The sequence below is a fragment of the Helianthus annuus genome, chromosome 16 (genome assembly GCF_002127325.2).
Source record: "Helianthus annuus cultivar XRQ/B chromosome 16, HanXRQr2.0-SUNRISE, whole genome shotgun sequence".
NCBI classification, from domain to species: domain Eukaryota; kingdom Viridiplantae; phylum Streptophyta; class Magnoliopsida; order Asterales; family Asteraceae; genus Helianthus; species Helianthus annuus.
In genome coordinates, this window is record NC_035448.2 from 18,624,362 (window position 1) to 18,647,974 (window position 23,613).

A 23,613-nucleotide genomic window follows, 5' to 3' on the forward strand; every position below is an offset into this window, starting at 1 on the left:
TAACGACTAACAACCACTTAAGCTTATAGTGTAAAAACTAGCCTAAGGACCCGTGTGTTACACGGGTTGATTAAAGATAATACCGCTTCATCATCCCTGTTTACATAAAATGTTATGAATATATACACGTCTTGAAACGGATCATGTAAAATTTTTTTATTAACCATCAATATGAAGATATCACAGTTCGTTGAAAATCTCTTTATACACCACATTAGTTGTTTTATCTATAGGTTTTCCGTTGTTGTCAAGTATGAGTATTTTGACCCCATTTCTTGTTTTCACCCTTGATAAGGCAACATACAATTGACCATGAGAGAAGACCGGTTGTTTGAGGTACAAACCAACTCTTGAAAGAGACTGAACTTGACTTTTGTTGATCGTCATTGCAAAACATACGGCCAGTGGAAACTGCCTCCTATGAAAAACAAAAGGAATCTTTTTTATCAGAAGGGATCAAGTTTAATCGAGGTATATATGTGCAAAATGAATCTTTTTATCAGAAGGGATCAAGTTTTATCAGAAGGAATCTTGTTATAATTAAATACACGTTAAACCACAAACGAATTTCTAAGATTACCACGACAAATTGAAATACATGAATATGCAACGATCACAATTCTTTGAAAATCTCCTTAAAAACACATTAGTTGTTTTATATGTAGTGTTAACGTCCTACGTTAAATACTACTATATACACCACAAGTCGTTAAAAGACTTCTTTATACACTTATTTAGAACCAACCTTTTAAAATTCTACATGTTGAAACGGGTCAGGTCAAAACCAATACAATTCACTTGCATATTAGTTTTAGTAAAGCTTTCCAGTGTAGCGCCCCGTTAGTTTGACCACTCAAGCTCAAGCTAAAAAAAATGGGCAAAAAAATGATAAGTGTTCAGAAAATTACAAAGTGTATCAATTGTCTTTTAAAGAAATGATATTAAGCATACATCGCTTAAGAATCTTTTCGTCATTTCTAAAGAGACGATAATATCTTTTCTTTGCAAGGTGTCTTTGTTGGGTTTTTTAAACCATATTCAGAAACCAAGGAGACTAAACTTTAAGGCAGGGCAAGATGTGTGCGGCCGGTAATGGGTCAAAGCCAGACCATGTTGAAATTGACCATCATTTAGTATGGGCCGAAATGGGTTAAGTTGAAATGGCCCGAAATAATTTTTTTACCAAACTGAAAACAATGTTATTACACTAACCATATAAATCTATAAATAAAAACGATTTAGAAGATTATATGCTTTAAAAATAGACTTCAGACAACTTTCAAGTATGAACCCATTTGACTCGTACAACATATTTGCCTTTTAGGTGCATGATGGTACTGAAATCCTTCCTATAACAAATACAAAAAGCCAAAATCTTTCGTTATTTCACTTCAACAACTACTAAAACCTATTTATGACCCGATAAGTTACAAAACTATTAAATCCTAAAAAAGAAGTCTACTAAAAGAATCTTTGATTAAAAAAAAAATCTACTAAAAGAATCTTGATTAAAACAACTGGAGTTCTTAGTGGCCCTTCTAAGCACTCGTCATTTCCAAATATCTTCTAAGTCTAACCTGATTCGGGAAGAAATGGAATCGTGATTGTAATTAAAAAGAATATAAAATGGGAAAAAGGGTACATTTTATTCGTGTTCCTGATTTACATACCTCATGGAATATTGTAGTGATATGATTTTCCCAATCATTGAGAGTTGCATATTCACCTGGAAGTGGAGCAAGTTTTCATGCTGGGAATTCCTGTAAGTTATGACAGTTAATCTCACAGATAACTTGATTACATAATAAAATTTACTATTAAGGGTAGGGTCAGACCCTCAGCACAACTGATATACTTTTTTTTTCGGATAGACGAAATCCATATATACATCAAGAGCATATTCAACATGTTGCTCAAATCTGTTGCAATCAACACAGAGGGAGTATTAATATAAAGTATAAAGTTAACTAGATATGTAAATAAAATATTTAGGAGGTAGCATAGAATAACATCCTCATGCTGAGATAACCATCTTGGATTCCTTATGTAAGTGGTGAATTATCAAATAATGTTGTAGCTATCTTAATCATTGTACCAAGAATGAGATCCACTTTTCTTGACAAATAATATGAATTTTTGAATAAAAAATTTTTAGGAGATCTTATTCATTGAACAAAATTCATCCGTAAAATGCTTGTAATCACCTTAAGACGATAAAAAATTACAATGGTATCCGATTAAGAACACAGCTTACTTCCCTTAATTATAATGGCCCTTATTAACATGAATGAATCCACCTTCTACATTCAAATTAGCACTCTTGAAGTTATGTGTTGCGATAGCAACCTCGGTAAATGTAAAACAATGTGCCACATCAGCTCTCGGACTACTAAACACTTTCCCACTAACGAAATCCATCACATTCCGATCTATACACATTTAAAGAGATTACAACCAAACAACATTATTAAAACACACTATAAGAGTTAAAAGATTTTCAACCCTACAATGTCTACACCAATATCATTTACTCAACATCTCTATAACTAAAAGTTACCCAAAAATCCTAATTACAACAGCTAAAACAACCATAGAAATCCAACTTCATTGTTAAATCAAAGGATTGTAAAATTAAATTAGCAAAGATTGTGTAAAGAAGAGTAAACATACCTGGATAAGAGTACGCCCGATTCCAATTTAGGGTTTATGAAAGGCAACGGAGATAGGCCGCGCTCGGGTTATGAAGCCCAAGCCACTTGTGATATGAATATTAATCTAGAATTCTATGCAGAGACGGATAAGTGGTTGCAACGATCGTCGAGGAACAACCACCATATGAGAAACAACGATCAAGGTAAATTGCCAAGGAGAGGTTGCTAATTTTGAGAATTACCTGAAATATTTCCACATCAAAAGTATCAGTATCATTAAAGTGCAAGCAACTACAATGATTCTAGAAAGAAAACTATGTAGGAATATAAGATAACAACACTCACATAATATCGAATGCACTACCATCATTAGTGCACACTCCATCCTCAAACAGAGTAAATATAAGCATGCAAAAGCCATCCAATCACTATCCTCAACATTCAGATCATACAAAAAAATCAACAACATATATAACATACTAATACACATATATTAGGGTTTACCTCAAAGAACTTTAGGAGGATCAAACTGGTCGAACACAAAACCTGAACAATCACGGCTGGCCCATCGTAGCAGTACTCCTCCATGTCTCCTCGCTGTCATACACAAGCATTAAAAACATGTATCAGCTATTTAGTTGGAATAAACCATCTTGTTGTCTAGAAATTCAGGTTTTAAATACAAAAACCTAGTTGTAGCCGCTGTCATTTCATCCTACCGGCCACCATATTCGTTCACCAAATATCTCGTTTGAACCATTGAATCCAAGCAGGTTTTGTTGTCGTAAAGTCGACAACCAAAAAAAAAGCAAGAAAAGCAACAAAATCTCAGTTACAACCAAAACTTATAACAGGATTGACGATAATAAAAAAACACAATGGTACAGTTACATTCCTGTCTCATGCATCTCAACCATTTGCTATAATGTGTATACAGTTACAATCCATGATCCAAACAGTACAGTTAATCCGAGGCCCGTACAATTCAAGAATTTCAAATGTTTCATACTTTATACATCTAGCTCAGCTTCCAAAGGGAATTCATTAAATGGAGAACAACTGACAATCCAAGATGGGCAAGGGCATGGTGGAGACAAAGAACTGCATTTGACCCTTTAAGAAAAGTATTTAATAAAAAACATGTATTATATTAGTTGATGTTAATTTACAATTACAAAAATTAATAGGAGCCCAGTCCGTTGGTGCAACACGGTCCGACACATCAAACAGAGCAGGTGCAACTTCTCTTTGATTTAACAAACACCTAAAATTTGATATCCCTAACATGAGTGAAGATTTTTCAATTTTCACCTCATATAACATTGCTAACTAAATCATTGAAACAAAGCATGCACCGTTAAGCCCATTAATAAAAAAAAGGGGTCAAATTTTGCCTTTCTTTTTGCAACTGCATTTGCAATTCATCCGTAAAAATATAAGGCTCTCTATAAGCAACAAATATAAATAAGAACAAAATCTAATTGCCAACCCCTTTTATTTTTAAGCATTTCTAATGGAACCATACATGATTTATCATTGATCCTCAGCATTAAGGAGTATAGTAAGCCTAAAGTGTCAAAATGGGTCAAAAAGGTATAAAAAATAACTTAAAATGTAAAGGGTCAAAAATAGCAAAAAGTGGTTTGAATGTAACCTCCTAAATGATTTTATTTTAAAAGTTCTAATAAGTATTGAACTAATATAGTTTTAGTATACCGTATACAATGGATTAACTATTTGTTAAAAATATTGAAAAATGTGGAGAAGTTACCACATAGATGTGTAAAAGCTGTAACGCGATTATTTGGTAAGTAATTAGTTTTGACCCTGAAATTTATATGATAACTATCATTTGTTTTTTTAATTTACAGGATTTGACTTGGTCAAACCCCAGCTCTTTTAAAACACTTTTGACCTATGAGATCAAATGGGTTCAGTTATAGGCTATAGCATTTATATGAATTCAACATCTAGTTTTATAATGAATATTAAATATAAAAATAATTTATATAAGTGATGTATTTGCAATTAACTCTAACAGAATATGAAAACTTAGTAGGTTTGACTTCCAAAGTCAAACACAAAAGTAGCATCGTTTCTATAAATAAGTTTGATTCCAAAATTATTAGATTACTGGCTATTAAAACTTGACTTGACTTTTCATTGCATACATACCATTATTCTTGTGTATAATGCAAAAGATACCGAAAAAAAGAATCGCAAAAAATAGTGATTTGGAAAGAATATGTCAAGATTGATGGTTTTCAATCAAAATTTGCTCAAGAAAACATACTTCCAACATAAATTTTTAAGAGCCTACGCTATACGGCTATACCCTGTAACGGGTACTTGTATGATTTCAAAGTATTAACGTATATACTAAAACCTACATTCCCTAGAATCATATTAGAACATCTTAAATTAACAACAAAAAAACAAAGATATGAAGAGATGTGGATTGTGTACCAGTTTGATTGGATCTGATATGATCTCTTTCATTTGCATCAACACATGCTATTAACATGCATATTATATTCACAAATTATAACATACACACATGTATTAATATCTCCCTTGATGATATATTACATTTAACTAAAAAATCATGGCTGAATAATATAGCACAACATAACTGTTATCTTAACTGGTAAACAACTACCTTATACCGAAGGCAATGAGAAGGAGTGGTGGAACTTTGATTGATGAGATCGACGGCTGGACCAAAAGCTTTTGACCATCCCATATTTATACCAAGGTTGTGGAGTGATAGAATTATGACTAAGTACCTTAGAAGAGCTCTCTATCCATTAACTTATTGCTTCCGTCATAGTTGAATCCTGCATCTTTTTAGTTCATTGCATACAAAACACCCAAGATCAATCAGATATGAGGAGAGCAATTTGAAAAGTAGGGGAACTTAACCTGACTTTTCTAAGCTGCAACTGCATTAAATACCTTATACCCTATTGACCCGGCACACCTTATTTGGGGTTGGTAACCGGTTTGACTATAGACTTTGTTTTGGAAAAAAATTCCCTATGGCACTATTTCATTTGACCCGTCAACTACAATTCTTAACTGGAACAGGCAAACTTTTCACTGAACAACACAACGGGCAAGCAAAAAATGGATGTAATAATGAAAATGATTAATTAGAGTCGTATTTTGTTGAGAAGGGTCAACTGAAAAATATTTTTTATTTTAAAAAAGCAAAAACGTGAAATAAGCAAAAACAACTGAATAACATATTTTATTTTATCCAAATTTGCTTACGTGCTAAATACACTGTACATAGACATTTGGTCATATCACAACCATTAAACCCTTAAATGAAAAACAATATCATGCAAGAACATGCAACCCCAAGTAACTAAAGTACAATCTCATCATTTTATTGGCATTGGGATGAAGTTTGTAATGCCACGTGCTCACTACTAACGGAAACTTACTTGAATTATCAACTTCATGCCCTGTTACCTGTCGGGAGAAAAAAAAGTGAAAAATTAACGATAACTAAGAAAATAAAATGAGTCAGTTCTTGGAGACGAAACTGAAATAGAAATGCATTTGTTAAAATATTATACAAAACATTACTACACGCCCCTACCCAGAATATATAACCCGCTTTCGGGATCAAATCGCATATAGATGCTTGTAGTTCATACCCATAGACATAGATAACATGGTTTAGCTATTAATTAAATTTTGAGAATAAAACATATCAAATTCGGTACCAATAGAATGTTTACCGGAAAAGTACGGGTACCGATGGCGAAAGTACCGAATATATATGTCCCCACTTCGCTAACAGAAGAGTAAAAAAAGCAATTTATCAATCTAACAAAAAGCAGCATCTAGGAATCTTACATGTTTCTGGTCGCATTTTGAGAACCTAGCACATACTTAGATGACCTAAAAAACCGTTTCAATATATATGCCCACGAGTGACCTTAGTGTAAAAAAGAGAATACTTACAGAAACCTCATAAATAACAAACAATATATGTAACCTTCTAAGTAGAAGTGCATTCCCTTGTAAAAAAAAACAGTCGATCCAATCATCGCAGACATGTTTGAAACTCAATACTGCCCCGTGCACGATACAAAACGTCACGCATATGAAAAATGATATCATCTACAATCAAGGAATTCTAACGCTTTAGCTGAAGGTGTTAAACCGTGTTGAGAAAGGTACTCGAGATTACAGAACTTGCTTAAATGCCTCATCCCACTATCACACAAAATTGTTACAATAGTATGACCCGGGCCCAATAATCTTGCTAGTCTCATTGTTCCAACATAGTTCATTACTGAAGAACTTCCAATAAAAAGCCCATCATTCTTCAACAGGAATCTGATCAATGAAAGGAAGCATTAGATTTGGAAATAAGAATTAAAATGATTTATTATTATTTTTTTAAATAAAAACAATTTAGGAGGCAGTAAGTTTATATTAGTGTGATTACCCCTCAAAATGTAACTCAGTTCAACTATACTCAATGTTTGATAATTGGCCCGTCTAACACATCCGACCCGATTTTAATTTTAGTCAATGTTTGAGATTTGGCTTTTTTGACCCGTTGGAGACAACTATAACCCAAACTGACCTGTTTATGGATAAAAGCACCACCTCTAGTGGCAAGATTGGTGGGTCGTGTGACGATCGATATAGGTTAGATAGATCATTTCAGTATGGGTAAAAATTGCCCAAGACGGGTTGACCCGGAAACTTATTTTTGCTCTTTCTTAAAAATAAATAAATTTTCAACCTATTTAACTGGATCCCATTTTATAACTTCTTTAGCCGTTTTAAGATGAATATAACCTAATCGGCCCATTTAAGTAAACGGGTCGAAACTGTCACCTCTACTACAAACGAATACAGGTATAAAGTATAGATATTAAATGCTACATGACATGATTACCCAAGAATATAAATTTTCTTGGAGATACGGATCGATTGCGTACCTAGACATTTCAACAGCTTCAATACAGTACCTTTAAAAGCTCCACCAAGTTGAGCGATTTTAAAATTTTTTGTTAATCTATTAATCCCAATTCCTTCGGTTATAGTATCAAATGGATACTTTAATCTCTTTCTTTCAGCCTCTTCTTTTGTGTACATCACTCCGCTTGTAACCTTGTTAAACAAACAGTGAACAGGTGGGTCCGCAAGAAAACACTTTATCCCCGGGTCTTTTTCCTTTTAGAAGAATAAAAAAGTAACATTAGTAGTTATTACAAAATCAGAGGGGTAGTAATTTCAACCTGTTTATGGAAGTGGGTTGTGCTTTATCTTAATCGCATTTATGATAACCGTAGCACAAGAAATATTTGAGATCCATCATGCTTCTTTTGAACAGTACATATATATCAATACCTTTAAAAAGGAACAAACATAAAAATACAAAAAAAATAACAGTACCTGCATTTCAATCATTACACGGTGAGGATTCTTTAATATATATTTCTCTATCAATGGAGCAAATACTGCTTTTGATCCTTCCTTTTCAATTCTAGCTTTCAATGCTGCTAGAGGCTCCTGGTATAAATCATCCTAGACAGAAATATATCAATTGATCTTTAGTTTAGGTTCACGGTTGTATTATGTTGGTTGCTTGTATTTATCTAAAAACCAAAAATAGATCATAAACTTGATACAATTATAAATCTTAACGAAGCAAGTCACAAATGTGAAGTCCAAAACATAAAAAGGATAAATAAAATCGGGTATTACCATTCATAGCAGTCAGTTTTATTTCGAACCGAAGCATGTACATCGTCTTTGTCAAGTCTGACTCTTTTAGTCAGCCAAAGTTCTCTTATTTTCATATTACTTGGCAATGTATGGTTCAATATCTCTCGTAATTGAGTAACTCGCCTCTATTTCTTTGTTCGCCTAGATAAGCAATGATCCAATCTTAGCAGCCTCTGATTGTGGCAGTAGTTCATCACCCATCAATTTTTATGTATTGTGTCTACACAGTAGAATGCAGAGCTTGGATTATGAAGAACGCTAATTGCTTCTGCAGCATAAAGGACAGATTATGCCATGTGCATTGGAATATATTCTCGCAACATATCCTGAAACGCATAAGTTAAAAAAAATAAAAAAAAGGTAAACTCTATATGTACATAGATGAAATCCCAAATGCCAATCACTAAAAAAAGCCATCACTAACTGACATGCAAGTTAACCTCTCGGCCATGTTTGTGAGGGATGTTGAATCACGCTTTGAGTCTCCTTATTGCCTAAGAACATTAAAACAAAAACAATCCTCATTTGATAGTTGTCAACAGTATTGTACATTTGTACCTGGCCATAATAAAATAGATTACTGGTGGCGTAAGAAAAATGAAAAAATAAGTCATACTCGCATATAAAAAACTCTCCATATTGGTCGTGAAGAATTCCATACACCATCCATAAAGGAAGCTAATTCTGTACATGACCTGGTGACCGCACCAAAGAAGTCTATGTGTTTAATATAGTTCATGAAGGTAGCAGGTAAACCGTTATATTTCTCTAAAATTTAGAGAAGTATAGAACCAAATTGATAGTGTCCGAAACCCTAATTAATAAAGTATGTTTTTATGTCAACCAACCTAATCTGGTATGTTTTAACTGATATTAAAAAGAATTACATGTTTCAACCTAAACCAAATTGGATTTGTTTTCCAACCTGCTTGACCTACCTATTTTTGCAACCTTTACTGATATCCAAAGATAATGCCTTTATGTTCGTAATAGGTGTAGTGAGATCATACCAGGGGCTAAGTAACCTAAAGCCCCAGCTAATAAAGTGGATACAATGGGTCTTATCTTGCTCCATGAGTGTCAGCTAACCCAAAATTAGAAACACAAGCCTCTATATTAAGATCTGATAATATATTGCTCAGCCTGATGTCTCTATGAACTATATGAGGAATGCAGTCTATTGATGATAAGATGCTCCCCTTGCAGCACCTAATGCAATTTTGTATCTTACATCCTAATCAAGAACCTTGTTCACTGTTCTTCCTGCGTCATAACTAATGTAAACAACTTAACTATTTAAATCTAATGATGTACAATGTAGTTCATAATTCATAACCAATTTCATATAATTTCAGATTTAGATAAGGAAAATCATTACGAAGGCCATTATCCTTTAGTTTCAACTAATAAGAACCTAATCAAGATAAAAAAAATAAAAATAAAAAAACAAAAAATGGAACAGTTATAAAATACACATGAGATACAAAGAACCTTGTTGTTTGGCACTTAATCGCAAATTGTTTAGCCCGCCTTGCTGACCAGGTAGCCTCCAGCCTCCTCGAAAGCCTCCATACGCATCCTGAGTCACAAAACCAAATAGGGTTTAAAGTTAAACCTACCAGTATGATACATAAAGCCAGCATCAAGGTGAAAATAAAACATATCACTGAAACAAAAATTTACCACCTGCACATATTAAATACTAACAAAAAAAAGGCTAGACTTTTATATAAAGCAGCAAGGACCTTAATTAGTTACTCGACTTTAGCTATAGATTGTGAAGAACCTGTAAGCTCAAATGCTCTGGTAAGTGAATGCGGATTGGATCTTTGCTCCAGATTGTAGGGTTGTAAACCGTCATTAGTGAAAATAATGACCCGGACTTTTGTGCGCTTTGAAAAAGATAGAAGACTGGTTATACACAAAGCCAACTATTAGCCCAATACATAAAATAATTGCCGTTTCTATCAGTTTGCCATCACTTTTCGTCAGAGTATCTATTTACAAAGTTGTAACACCAGCCAATTCATAAACCAAGCAAGCAGGCCTTCATATTTATTCATATTTGTACAAAGTTTCAAAGTGACATCTTTATTGAATCTAGGAATTGAAATCACACACAAATTACATAAACCATGCATATAAAACCCCTAATATATTAAAGCATTTTCGCAAAGAATTGTAAATAGATTTTACCTTCAAATGGGAGAAACGATGGCCCTCAAATCCACATGCACACAAATTGAAGAGATTCAACAGCAGAAAGTGTTATGAAACCCCTAATTTCCGCAAAAATAATCTCCGAAATTATAAATTTGTCAGCATTTTTGAAGAAACTGTAGTTGCTTGATGAAACCCTAACAGATCGGAAACCGAAAGCGATGAAATGAAACCCTAACAGATCGTAAAAAAAGTTGGATGAACCAAACTTACTTGAACCCGATCATATTTCATTATCATACTTATTTGAATCCGATCATATTTCGTTACTTGAACACGAACATCCCCGTCTTCAATCAACCTTAGATGAAAAACCTAGGATTTGAAAATTTCTGAGATGCTTTGAGAGAACCAGAGAGAAAAAGAGGAAAAACGCTTGAGAGGAAAATGGGTGGTGATTGCAGGAAAAGGTGAATTAGGGTTTTTGATTGAAGAGAAAAAGAAGGAACACGCGTGTAATAGAAGAAAAGAAAATCCTGTCCAAGAGGAATTCTCTAGCCAAAGAGAGTGTCCACATCACCCAATTGATTGGCTAAGAATAAACCTTGTGGCTTAAGAGAATTCATTTAGTATAATAGATAGATTGCTCAATATCATGAACAAAAGAATTTGGGCCTAATGATTATCTGGACCCATTAGAAATCATCTTCAACTATTCATCAACCATTTATAACCCTCCCCCCCCCCTTTATTTGGGATAACTTGAAGGTAACACGTCTTTCTTATACTGTTAATGATGAACAATTATACTTTTTTTTTTTGTGTAACCCATCTGGTCTAAAGGCGTTATGTTTTATCATCTCGGAAAACCACTTCAACATCACACCCTTCGTTCCATCACCTTTGATAAAATTTGAAATTTATGTATGTAGAATTTCAAAAATTGTTTGATCGGTGCTTAAAACTTAAAGCTTGTGGGATGTTTACTATCTCGAGCACAGTTTAAAAAGTGACAAAAAAAAACTAGAGGATAAAAGCGAGTATTTAAACTTACACCCACTTAAACCCAAGAAAGGCGTGTTACCATCAACCAATTAATTTTTCTCTCTGTCATTTTTATCGTGTTAACTTTATTTTTTACAAAAGCTAGAAACTACTATTCAATTAGATAAAGCATTATTACTATATGAAATTAACAAAAGGAAATTGTTTAATATAAGACTTCAAGTTTCTAGTTATCAGTCGATCACTTTTGAATATATTTTTTTTAACAACGTATACTTAGGATATCGCTAATCGGGTTAGTAGTTAGTATCACCAAGTTAATACTAAAATCACCCCTTGCCTGGATTTGAAATTACAAAAATACAGGATGACAACTAGAATCTCAAAAATTATTAATGAGGTGGTTTTAAATAAAATAAAAGCAGAAACCCAAATCTAAAGTCTTATTTGCATATTGGTCTTGTTTGGTTGTGTTCTGTAAGCTACTCCACTAGCTTTTCTGTCGAATGATATAATTTTAATAAAATGCAATTGTATTGTTATTGTACCATATCGTACGTCACGTGGTTGCATGTGATTGTAATTATGGTTTTGATGGTTACTCCTTTGATCCCATGACTCAGGCCCCTTCCCCAGTTCTCCCTGTCTAATATTAATAAATTAAAAAAATCGAAACATTTATTTTCTGTCACAAGTTCTACATAAGAATATCACAAAAAAAATATATTTTTATTTTTGGTTATATACGTAAATAAATTTTACATATATTATATATGTTTCACTTTAGACCACATGGTGTGATGGGTCTTGAAGACGGGGCATTATGTGTTACATGGACCGAATCTCATAGCATAGCGTGATGGTTAAACCGGCGGTATGGCACGCGGCGTTGATGCAAGGCATTTTCCGACATGTGGCACAACCTTTTTGATTATTTTTTATAATTCAAATTTTATAAAATCTATTTAAATTTTATAAAAACATTACTAGAAACTAAACTAATAACATTAATATGTAAACATTACTAGTGGCTTAAGGCTTCAACCCACGACTCACAAAGTGCGATGTCTTCTTCTTGCGTCCACGGGATGGCTGCCATGTCTTCTTCTTGTGTCGGTTTTGGGTGTGGAAGTGTAGGGTTTTATAAAAAGTTTGGGTGTGGGGTGAAGATGTGGTGTGTGGTATTTATATATAGAAGTAAATATTGAATTTTAGAAAGTAATTAATTTTTAAAAAGTAATCGTTGGGGTTAAAACGGCTCGTCTCTACGTCGAAACAACACATGCCACGTCAATGCGGAGAAATGTACAACACCGGTGGAAATCTCGTCGCCCGTGAACAACGTGATTAACAACGCGGGACACGGGGTGTAAAAGTGGGCATGGACTGGCAACAACGCCAGATTTTAACGCCCATACCGTATAGTCTAAAGCTAACTCACTAGTAAAAAAATGTGCATGTGAAAATATAGTGGTTTAAAAATTACACTAAAAATAGATATTCAGGAGCAAGTTTACATGCAAGTAAAGTTTGGACAATTTTATATATTTCTATAATTTTATATGTAAAAAATGTGAGATATAAACATTGAAATATAAATATAAATAAATAAATTTAAAAATAATCACGTTGTTTAGCATTTATTTACTTAGATTAATAAGAAAACTACGGAGAGACAAATATTAAACATAACAAAAAATAAATAAATAAATAAATCACATGTCAACCGTCATAACCAACATTTAAAATACTAAGTTATTAAGTTTAGAGTACACTATCATAAATTCATATTTAAAGCAATGTATATAAATATGTATACGATTCTTACAATGCTCAAAATAAAGCTTACGTACGATCCTCAAAATTAAATTTGTCAACAGCCGTGCATTCGACACACACAAGAACTACCCAAATCTTGTTGTATTAACCCAAATGTTTTAGAGCTAAGAACAACTAGATGTTCTTTATATCATGATGATGTAAGGATGATACAAAATACAATACAAATGAAATTAATGAATTACTATTACATGAGCATATTAAAACCCTAACAACACTCCAGAATATATTGGGGAAGATGAAGACGAGAACAACACCACGACCACTATCACCACCAGTTTATTTTAAAAGTCTACATACGTTAAAAAAACAATCTTCTTCTTGCAGACCACAGAGGTTTGGTCCAACTTTTCATCTATAGATGTCTGCAGACATGGTCCGAAGACTGCAGAAATTTTAGTTTTTAAAAAACAAACAGTACCTTAGCTTCTTTTAACAAAATTCATTTTGCATTAAATATTTCCTTTTAAATTATCATGCAAAGCTCTAAGGGTGAAGGGAGTGGTTACCTACTTGGAATAGGTAAACTCCCCATTCACCCAATCAAATAGTGTCACGTCAATTTACCTATTTTGTTTACCTAATGCTCAAAAACGTTGGCGGGTGGTTTACCTATCTTGGATTAGGTAAACTATTATTTTTATTTAAAAAAAACATAATAAATGAAAATATGAGGCAAAAGCTGACAAAGTGCCTTCCCCTCATCGGTAAACCTTCACCGCTTACCCTACCTCACCGATCGGTAAACACCATCGGCGGCGGTGTTACCGATCGGTAAGCACGTTTGCCGATGGAGTTTACCTCCCACTCCGCTCACCCTAAAGCTCCCCATGACATATCAGAACTAGTTTAAGTAATGTCTTGTAGTCTGTTATTGTAAATATCAGAATTAGTCTAAGTAATGTATTGTGGTTGTTATTATAAAAAATAAAAAATTAAATGACTTTACATATAAATTTTTAAGAAAAAAATCACATGCTATATTATTTTTTCCTAAAATAAAATATGTCTAGTGGTACATTGATTAAGTGCTGCGAACTTTGGTATCGGTTTGTGTTTTAGGCTGGAATATAGTATGAATCTTTTAAGGGCTAGACATTAACGTTGACAAACCTAAAAATGGTCCCATTTTTTTAGCAATAAATACGGCAAATTCAGTAAAAGAAAGACTACTATTTTTTTTTTTTTTTTTTGTAAGGCTAAGATATTATATATAGAAAACAGAGCTTACAAACCTCTAGCAAGATGTTATCAGCAAGGGTCATGCTAATTCTACACGCAGAAAATTATTTTCACACCTCTAAGCGCCGCGCTATGGTCATAGCGGGGCGCTTAGGTCGAAAAGGTGATTTGATAGGTTGACTGACATAAGTTGCAGAGACATAAAGGTGATACGAGGTTGCAGGTGTCTCGTGAACCCTAAGCGCCACGCTATGGCCAAAGCGCGACGCTTCGACCCCAAATTTTCACTTTATAAACCTGCTTAGACTCAACATTCACCATTCGGTGATTTTGTTGTTTGTCGATTTTCTTTGCTCTATTAGTTACATGTCTTGAAAAAACGATGTCGTGGTTAAGCAACTATCTTTTCGGTCAATATTCTGACGAGTCAGTTGTTCCTGATTCTTACGAGGGGACCGCTATTTCTGACTCGTATGAGAAACCGGTCTTGTCCAACTTGAGGGAGGCAGAGGTTGTATCTGGCATTCGTTATCGTGATAACACGGTGAAGCTGGATTTGAATACCCCTGTGGAGGACCCTTACGCACAACAAGGTTATTCGAATTTCGGTTACGGTGGCGAGTACAGCTTTGTACAGCAGGAGTGTTATCCAAACGACAGTTACGGTTGTCAACAGAGCTTACAAGGTTATTCGAATTTCGGTTACGGTGACGAGCAAAGCTTTGTACAGCAGGAGTGTTATCCAAACCACAGTTACGGTTATGAACAAAGCTTTGAACATCAAGTCTATTCGAACCTCGGTGACGATGGTGAGCCGGAGGATGTGTCTGTTGACGAGGAAGGCTGTTACCCGGTTACATTTTCGTTTGATACAACGCAGACCTTTTTGTCACGTAAAGAGTTGGTGCGTTGGGTACAAGACACGACAAAAGACAATGGTTACCTCATTGTGATTAAGAGGTCGAATAAAAGAGGAGAGTATTACAAGATTTGGTTTCAATGTACTTTTGGTGGGGAGCATAAGAGTATAGCTACACAGAGGAAAACGGGTAGCAAGAAAATAGGCTGCCCGTTCGAGATGATCGGGTTTTCGGAATCATCCGGAAGTGTTTGGAGGATCGAGGTGACGAAGGCGAAGCATAACCACACTCCTATTGAAAACTTAGAGGGTCACGCGTATGCGAGAAGGCTTTCTTCGGAGGATAAAAAACTGGTTAAGGAGCTGGCAGAGCAAGATATTGCCAACCAAAGTATCTGGCGAACGCTGACAAGAAACAATCCGGCTAGAAAGCTTATTCCGAAAGATATACACAACGCTGTTCAGAAGATCAACGCCGAAAAAAATGTCGGTAAGTCTCCTATGCAAAAACTTGAAAACATTCTTCTCGAAAAAGATTACACTTATTACATGCGCACGAATGAGATATCGAACGAAGTTGAAGATGTCTTCTTTGTTCACAAAAAATCATTCACTATGTGGTGTGCCTTCCCGCATGTGCTAATGATTGACGCCACCTACAAAACGAACATGTACAACCTGCCATTTGTTCAGGTCGTAGGCATGACGTCGACAAACAAATCGTTTACGGCTGCTTGTGCGGTAATTTCCGCTGAGAAGTCAGAGAACTACCTATGGGTGTTGCAGAGGATCAAGTCTATGCTGGTAGGATGTATGGAACCACGCGTGATTTTAACAGACAGAGATTTTGCTCTAATGAACGCGTGTGAACAAGTTTTTCCAAAAGCGCATAAGTATCTTTGTCGGTTCTATATTCAACAAAATATTAATAAGAACAGCAAGAAGAAATTCTCTGACAAGGAGTGGAAAGAATTCGTACGTACATTTTGGACATTGTGCGAGTCTACGACCGAGGATATTCCAAGTCATCGCAACACACTGGATAAACTTGTACTGTATGTTGATCATGTTGTTGATAGACAATACGCCGAGATTAGAAGTAGCTTTGAAACAAGCCTCCGAAAAGTGATGACGCACCACAAGAATCAGCCCATGCTTGCATATATTCTCAGAAAGGTTTCAATATATGCGATTGAGCTTTTGAGTATGGAACTAAAACGTAAGGAAGGCGGGTTGAGAGCCTACGGTGCAAGCTGTGGTTGCCAACTTTTTACCAGCTGTGGTTTGCCATGTGCCTGTCGTTTGGAAAAGTTGGAAAATAACGGTAATTAATATCTTTGACCTTTCTCGTTATGATTTTGCCACCTAATTTGTTTTCATCCACAGGTCAGCAACTCCCGATCACACACATAGACGTGTTCTGGAAGAAGCTTGACTTCAAGCCTGCAAGGAATAACATAGAGGATATCGATGTAGACGCGGAATTTGAAAAATTGAAACAACAGATCGATCCAACACCCCCTCAAGTGAAAAGGAGCTTCTTTGAAAAGTTTCAGCAAATCCTCAATCCAGGGAACAATAACAAAAAACCTCCTGCTGTTCTGAAGAAAACTCGTGGTCGCCCAACATTGAAAACGCAGGAAGAAAGAAAGGTTGAAGCCGCTAGAAAAAGCTCGTACATTCCGTCAGAAGAAACTTGGGTCGAGGCCTCAGACGATCTTCCCCGTCACAGCTCGTACATATCACCCGAAGATTCTAGAAGACAAAAGAATACCAAACCGCTCAACCTACACCCTGATTTCCCGATGATCAAGCTCGGTCCTAAGACGGATATAGCGATCCGCAACTACGCATCTCAGATTCCCAAAGTGATCCATCCATACATCGTTAGAATAAAGGACGTGAAACCAGATGGTCATTGTGGGTTTCGATCGGTGGCTGTTGGGTTAGGAGTGAAACAAATTTCATATTTGATGATCCGGAAACAACTTATAATGGAGTTACGTATGAACGAATCGCTTTGGAGGCAGGTTTTCGATCCGAAAAACATAGGACATTATGATGCGCTGGTTAGACGGATCGATTTCAAGGGGGTGGGACGAGCAGATATCGAAAATTACATGACGATGCCTGAGACGGGGTTTCGACATTCGTGGGAGCGATACAATTTTCCCTCTGCTGGGCGGGCCAGACGAAGCTGAGCAACCTAACCTGGTGGTTGCGGTTGTGTTCGTCGACCATGGGCATTTCATACATGTAGAGCTTGGAGGTTGTTATCCAATGCCTCCCCCAAACCTACTCTGGACAGCAAACAGAACAGAGCGCGCAGCAGCCTGGCATACATTATACAGGGATTAGATCAACGCGTACGAAATGCTTACGTATCGTGCCCCTGACCTTAATGTAACCCCATATGTTCACGATGTATGTTAAATGTGTTTAATAATAATCACGTTTGTGTTTGTTCAATATATGTGTTACATCACGTTAAAAACCGAATGTCACCAACACGACCCAATCAGATTCAATACGCACTTGTACGACCCAAAATGACAATATACATCATAATACTACAATTAAGTAAAACATACGTCATGTTCATGTACAGTAGGCGGCTGATACACATAACACTTCTCACAGGAGTACTTGTGCTTTCAAACCAAAATGATACGATATAACGGAATAAGACATCACACGTAACCGATTTGATCCGGAAACTGCAGTATAGTCCATATATATTTAAAAATGATATATAATGGAAAAAACGTAAAGTTTAGACTATTATCGACACGTTTGTGAATTAAAAACAATTTTAAAAAATTTAAAAAAGGCCCAAAGCGCCCCGCTTAGGCCATAACGCAGCGCTTTGGCCCCGAAGTGCCCCGCTTAGGCCATAGCGCAGCGCTTTGGCCCCTCGTTAAACCTGAAGCGGGGCAGCCTTCTCCCCCATTTCATCAACAAACAAAAAACACACACAAAGGTGCAATTTCACACACTAGGGCGAAGATCTTGTTTTTTCAGATTTCAAACGCTATTAGGTACGATCGAACTTCATTTATTGTTTTGGTTCAACCTATATGTTTGATTTTGATTTGATTTGGGCGGTATTGATCGAGTTGTTGGGACTGTTCTTCATAACGAAGAACCAAAGCGCCGCGCCGAGGCCAAAGCGGGGCGCTTTGGTTCATGTTTATTTTTTTTATATTATTTGTTTATTTAATATTATTTGTTTATTATTATTATTTGTTTATTATTATTATTTGTTTATTTAATATTATTATTTGTTTATTATTTTATATTTAATATTATTTGTTTATTATTATTCTTTGTTTATTTAATACTATTATTTGTTTATTATTATTATTTGTTTATTTAATATTATTATTTGTTTATTATTTTATATTTAATATTATTTGTTTATTATTTAAATTGTTTAATAATATTATTTGTTTGTTATTTATATTTAATATTATTTGTTTATTATTTAAATTGTTTAATAATATTATTTGTTTATTATTTTATATTTAATATTATTTTTTATTATCTTTTATTTAAATTGTTTAATAATATTATTTGTTTATTATTTTATATTTAATATTATTTGTTTATTATTTAAATTGTTTAATAATATTATTTGTTTATTGTTTTATATTTAATATTATTTGTTTATTATTTTATATTTAATATTATTTGTTTTATATTTAAATTGTTTAATAATATTATTTGTTTATTATTTAAATTTATTATCTTTTCAACGTACAGGGATGGATTCCTCCGATGACGAGATTGAGCATATGGAGGCTGAGGGAGAGGTGGGAGAGGAGGGAGAGCCGGCATGTCCGTACCTGCATTTTCCGCAGGGGTCATGGGCGAGGGGGAGATGCGCTAGGTTGCGCACCATAGAGATTGGGGGGCATGTAGGGATAGACTGGGACCTGCTGGAGACTGTGGGAGAGGCCGCGCGGGCGCGTGATATAGTTGAACTAGATACTCCTTGGTTGCGCCTATTTCAGATAGCGATGGAGGACTCGTACCCTGAGCTTACGGCCGAGTTTCTTTTTACGTTTACATACGCGCCGCATCCGGCGGATTACGTGGAGGACCCGGATTTTCCAGTCCACGAGGTTACATTCCGTCTCGCCGGTCAGCAGTTTCAGATGAGTGAGCGGGAGTTTGCTGTCCATACAGGTTTATACACAGAGCCCGAGCTTGATACTGATTTATATACGCAGGCGGTTACGGTGATGGACAGGCAGACGCTTATCAGTTTCTGGAGGGCCATTTCCAGGGTCCCTTTGGGAAATCCTGACAAAAGGCCACCACCATTACAGACCCCTTGTACCGATACCTGCACCATGTTATCGCGTCATCTATCGTGCCGCGGGGTACCAGCAGGGAGAAGGTCAACCTTAGTGACCTTTTCTTTCTATACTGCCTACTTCGCCGCCAGCCCTGCGATCTAGCAGCCTGCCTGGCAGATTACTTTGCCACAGCATACCACCGGCAGCTCCGCGGGTAGCTGCACACTGGCTCATACATCACCGCCATTGCACGCTCGCTAGGGCTCGTGCCCGAGCATGATCCGGAGCTGTCCGATTCGATCCCGTCAACCAGGTTGGGCCGCGCGTCAGTATCTAGCATGCAGATCACCCGTACCTTTGATGTTGGTCTGAGGTTCAAGGGTCGTGACGGGCTGATTTGGCAGCCGGAGGTGTTGCCGGAGGTCATCCCGGTTGTTATTGAGGTGAGGCCTGGAGTGTTAGCCCCTCCTCATGTTCAGGAGGCCGCTCGGCAGGCTCAGCTACAGGCTCTGGGCCTCGATCAGCCTCAGGACGAGCCTCTGGCTCAGCCTCAGGCTCAGGCTCAGCCTGTATTCGAGGATCCGGCTCAGGAGGAGCAGGTCGAGGAGATCCCGGTACCACGAGTTTAGCCAGCTCCTGAGCCGCCACAGTACCCGCAACACGTTTACGCTGACCTGCCTCCGGCAGCGCGTGAGGTGGCTCGGGACTTCGACCGGCGCCTCAGACGTTAGGGCGCACGCATTGACTGGATCGTCGAGACGCTCGTTTCTCTACGAGAGCTCGCTGGGTTGCCTCCACTTCCCCTCCCACCGTCCCCACCGCACGAGGATTAGTACCTTAGTTTGTTTGTTTAGTGTTTTGTTATGTATTATGTACTCAGTTATACCTTTTTGTTTTGTATTGTATGTACAAACTGATATACATATATATATATTGCAGTTAATCTTCTATTTACATCACATTGGTTTTGGATTGTTTACGTTTAATTCTTATGGCTTTCTGTACATTTTATTTAACGTGTTCGTTTAATTTAACAAAATAAACAACATTAAGAACTTATATTATATACGTTCTATAAAAATAATGACGTAATGACGTAATTATAAAACAACTATGAATTATATGTAATAAAACTCAAATAAAAATTTTTCCTCCAAAAATCCCTACCGAACTAATCCAACCAAAAATCCCTACCAAACTAACCCACATCAACCCACATCCCACCTGTTTCAAAAAAAAAAAAAAAACATCCAAAGCGTCGCGCTATGGCCAAAGCGGGGCGCGTTGGTCTTGGCCAACAGACAAGGACTGACAGAAGTCAGTCCTTGTCTGTTGACTAAGACCAAAGCGCCCCGCTTTGGCCATAGCGCGGCGCTTTGGATGTGCAAAAAGACAAATGGCGTGTGCGAATAGACCAGGCCATCAGCAAAGATATAGACACCAAACAAATAAGTCACAACCTTGATTAGGGAAAAAGTAAAATTGTACCATTGAGGCCACTTTAGATAATCCAATCATGACCGATACTTTATCTTTTTTTAACGGCTAACAGAATCAATTCCAAGCACTCTCAGGGCACCCACTGAACCAAACAGAGTACTCCGATAGTAACCCCAGTCCACCACCAATTCCGGGAAATCGAGCGGCTCAGATCTGTTCGAATTTAAGGAAACGAGCATATAATTTTGCTCGAACTTGCTTGGTTTACAACGAAGTAACTCAGTTTTGCTTATTTTTCCACAGTTTTAATATTAAATTAAATTTTGATACAAAGCCTTCAAATTTAAATGTCACCATTGTTTCATTCAAAACTGTTCACTCAAAATGTTGCTCATTTTCACTCGATAATCATTGGCTTCTTCATCAAAAAAATCAAGCACTTATTAGCTTCTTCATCAACAAAATACCCTATTTAGATTGACATATATAACCTGTTAACCCAACCAATTAAACACAACCAACTACAATCGAATGGTGATGATCGTGAGTAGTGCGACTGCAGTTAAAGAGTGAAGTGTGATTGCGTAAAGCACTGAACCCTGAAGCGTGAAAACGTGAGATAATTTGAGCGGGGCGGCTCAGTTTGATTTGAGTCATTTAAGATGTGAAGTCGAAACAAAAAAAATGTTTAGTGACTTAGATTTGGTGTTGGGCTATTACTAATTTGGGCTAAATCCACTTACAATTCTACTATTCAGTAGTGTAGTGTAAAAATAATTATATATTTAGACATATAAAATTATATATAGAGAGAGAAAGCAGTTATCGTACAATAGTTTCTTAATGTGTGATTCGTACGTGATCATTTGAACCACACATCTGATCCAATCTATGGCTCAATTTAACGTGGTGGCATAATACATAATTAACTTTGAATTCAATTACAAAATTGAGTGGGAAGGGTATAATTGTCTATTACAATTCAACCTTCAAGAATTGATTAACATTTGGAAACGATATATAAGCCCTAAATTTCGCTGATTTGCTTCGAATTCGAATCACATACTAAATTGTTTTGATCGATTAGATGCATAATCTCTAATTGATTAACCGAATGATTCACAAGAATGATCTAAATAATCTGCTTATGATTGCAATTGAAAAGATCCATAGAGTAATAATTTATGAGTTATAGTGTATCAGATGTTGAAGACGATAGAGGTTGTTTTAAAAACACATGTTATCATTTCAGAATCACATGTTCTGGATAACTACACATAACTAAAGAAACACATGTTATGCTTTCACAAACGCATGTTATTGCACTTTATCTGATTTGACTAATTTACCTTTCCCTCTGAAAATATGGAATTCCACGCGGCGCAATTTGGTGGATGCGTACCTTCGCACGTTAAGAGCCTTTTATATTTAAATCTTTCCCTCTCCCTCTCTCTCTCTCTCTCTATATATATATATAGGTAGAGGATCCTGTAAAAAGTGTGAGAAGTGTGAGAAGTGTATTATAACACTATATATAATACTATATAACACCATATAAACACCGTATAACAATATGTAACACCATATAATACCATATAACACTATGTAACACTATATATCATTATATAACAAATATAATACTATAGGTTGTCTGATAGCATGTCTATAATAGATGTATAGTGTTAAATTTGTTATATAATGATATATAGTGTTACATAGTGTTATATGGTGTTACATATTGTTATACGGTGTTTATATGTTGTTATATACTATTATATATAGTATTATAATACACTTCTCACACTTTAGGCCCTTTTTACACTATCCTTACCCTATATATATATATATGTATATAATGAATTTAAAGTTTTCGAGCTGAACAGAGCCGAGTGGACCTTTGCCCGTGCACGACTCGTTTACAAACCGAACCGAGCCAATCGACTCGTTTACAGTCGAGCGAACATTTTTTGAGCATTTTTCGAGCGAGCGGTGAGCACTTTGCCCAACCCTAGGCAATAACAATAAAAATAAGAGTTAAATGCTATTTTAGTCCATGTGGTTTGGGCCATTTTGCCGGTTTAGTCCAAAAGTTTCATTTTTAGCATGTGGGTCCAAAAAGGTTTCATCGTTGCCATTTTAGTCCACTGGATTAACTTCATCCATTTTTTCTGTTAACGAGAAGAGTAATTCGATCATTTTATATGTAATTCTGTGAACTACATGGGCAATTCGGCCATATAAAATGACCGAATTGCCTTTCTCGTTAACAGAATTAATGGAGAAGTTAACCCAGTAGACTAAAATGGCAACGGTGAAACATTTTTGGACCCACAGGTGAAAAATGTGTGACAACCCTCATAAATCCAGGTATCCATACGAATTAATTAATATTTAATTAGTGCTTAATTATTGTGCTTGA

The 23,613-nt window shown here is 35.9% G+C and overlaps 1 protein-coding gene across 11 annotated transcripts; it reads right to left on the bottom strand.

Moving 5' to 3' along the window:
* Positions 1–693: 693 nt before the first annotated feature.
* On the bottom strand, positions 694–11,144 carry LOC110918122. Of its 11 annotated transcripts, none has more exons than XR_004884947.1 (17): positions 10,842–11,135; positions 10,605–10,765; positions 10,195–10,319; positions 9,900–9,987; positions 9,025–9,103; positions 8,849–8,902; positions 8,388–8,734; positions 8,076–8,207; positions 7,619–7,853; positions 3,341–7,004; positions 3,156–3,248; positions 2,997–3,079; positions 2,671–2,893; positions 2,255–2,429; positions 1,836–1,919; positions 1,671–1,760; positions 694–864 (listed from the first exon to the last, which is right to left on the bottom strand). XR_004884947.1 is itself a non-coding variant. In XM_035986084.1 (9 exons), the coding sequence occupies exons 1-7, from the start codon at positions 10,866–10,868 to the stop codon at positions 8,879–8,881; spliced, it is 414 nt and encodes a 137-aa protein (XP_035841977.1). In that variant the 5' UTR covers positions 10,869–11,144; the 3' UTR covers positions 8,075–8,207; positions 8,388–8,734; positions 8,837–8,878. The 11 variants fall into 11 exon arrangements, 1 of the variants encoding a protein (XP_035841977.1); XR_004884941.1 differs by lacking the exon at positions 9,025–9,103 and having other exon boundaries at positions 3,341–5,494; positions 6,101–7,004; positions 8,837–8,902; positions 10,842–11,131; XR_004884946.1 differs by lacking the exon at positions 9,025–9,103 and having other exon boundaries at positions 8,837–8,902; positions 10,195–10,300; positions 10,842–11,134.
* Positions 11,145–23,613: the final 12,469 nt, after the last annotated feature.

Excerpts from the sequence above, each read along its gene's own strand:
- LOC110918122 (XM_035986084.1), bottom strand. The coding sequence starts at position 10,868 with ATGATAATGAAATATGATCGGGTTCAA. Across the intron at positions 10,766-10,841 it reads TGAAATATGATCGGGTTCAA|GGTTTCATCAAGCAACTACA; the intron begins GTAAGTTTGGTT and ends CCGATCTGTTAG. Across the intron at positions 9,104-9,899 it reads ATTAAGTGCCAAACAACAAG|GTCATGTACAGAATTAGCTT; the intron begins GTTCTTTGTATC and ends TGCGGTCACCAG.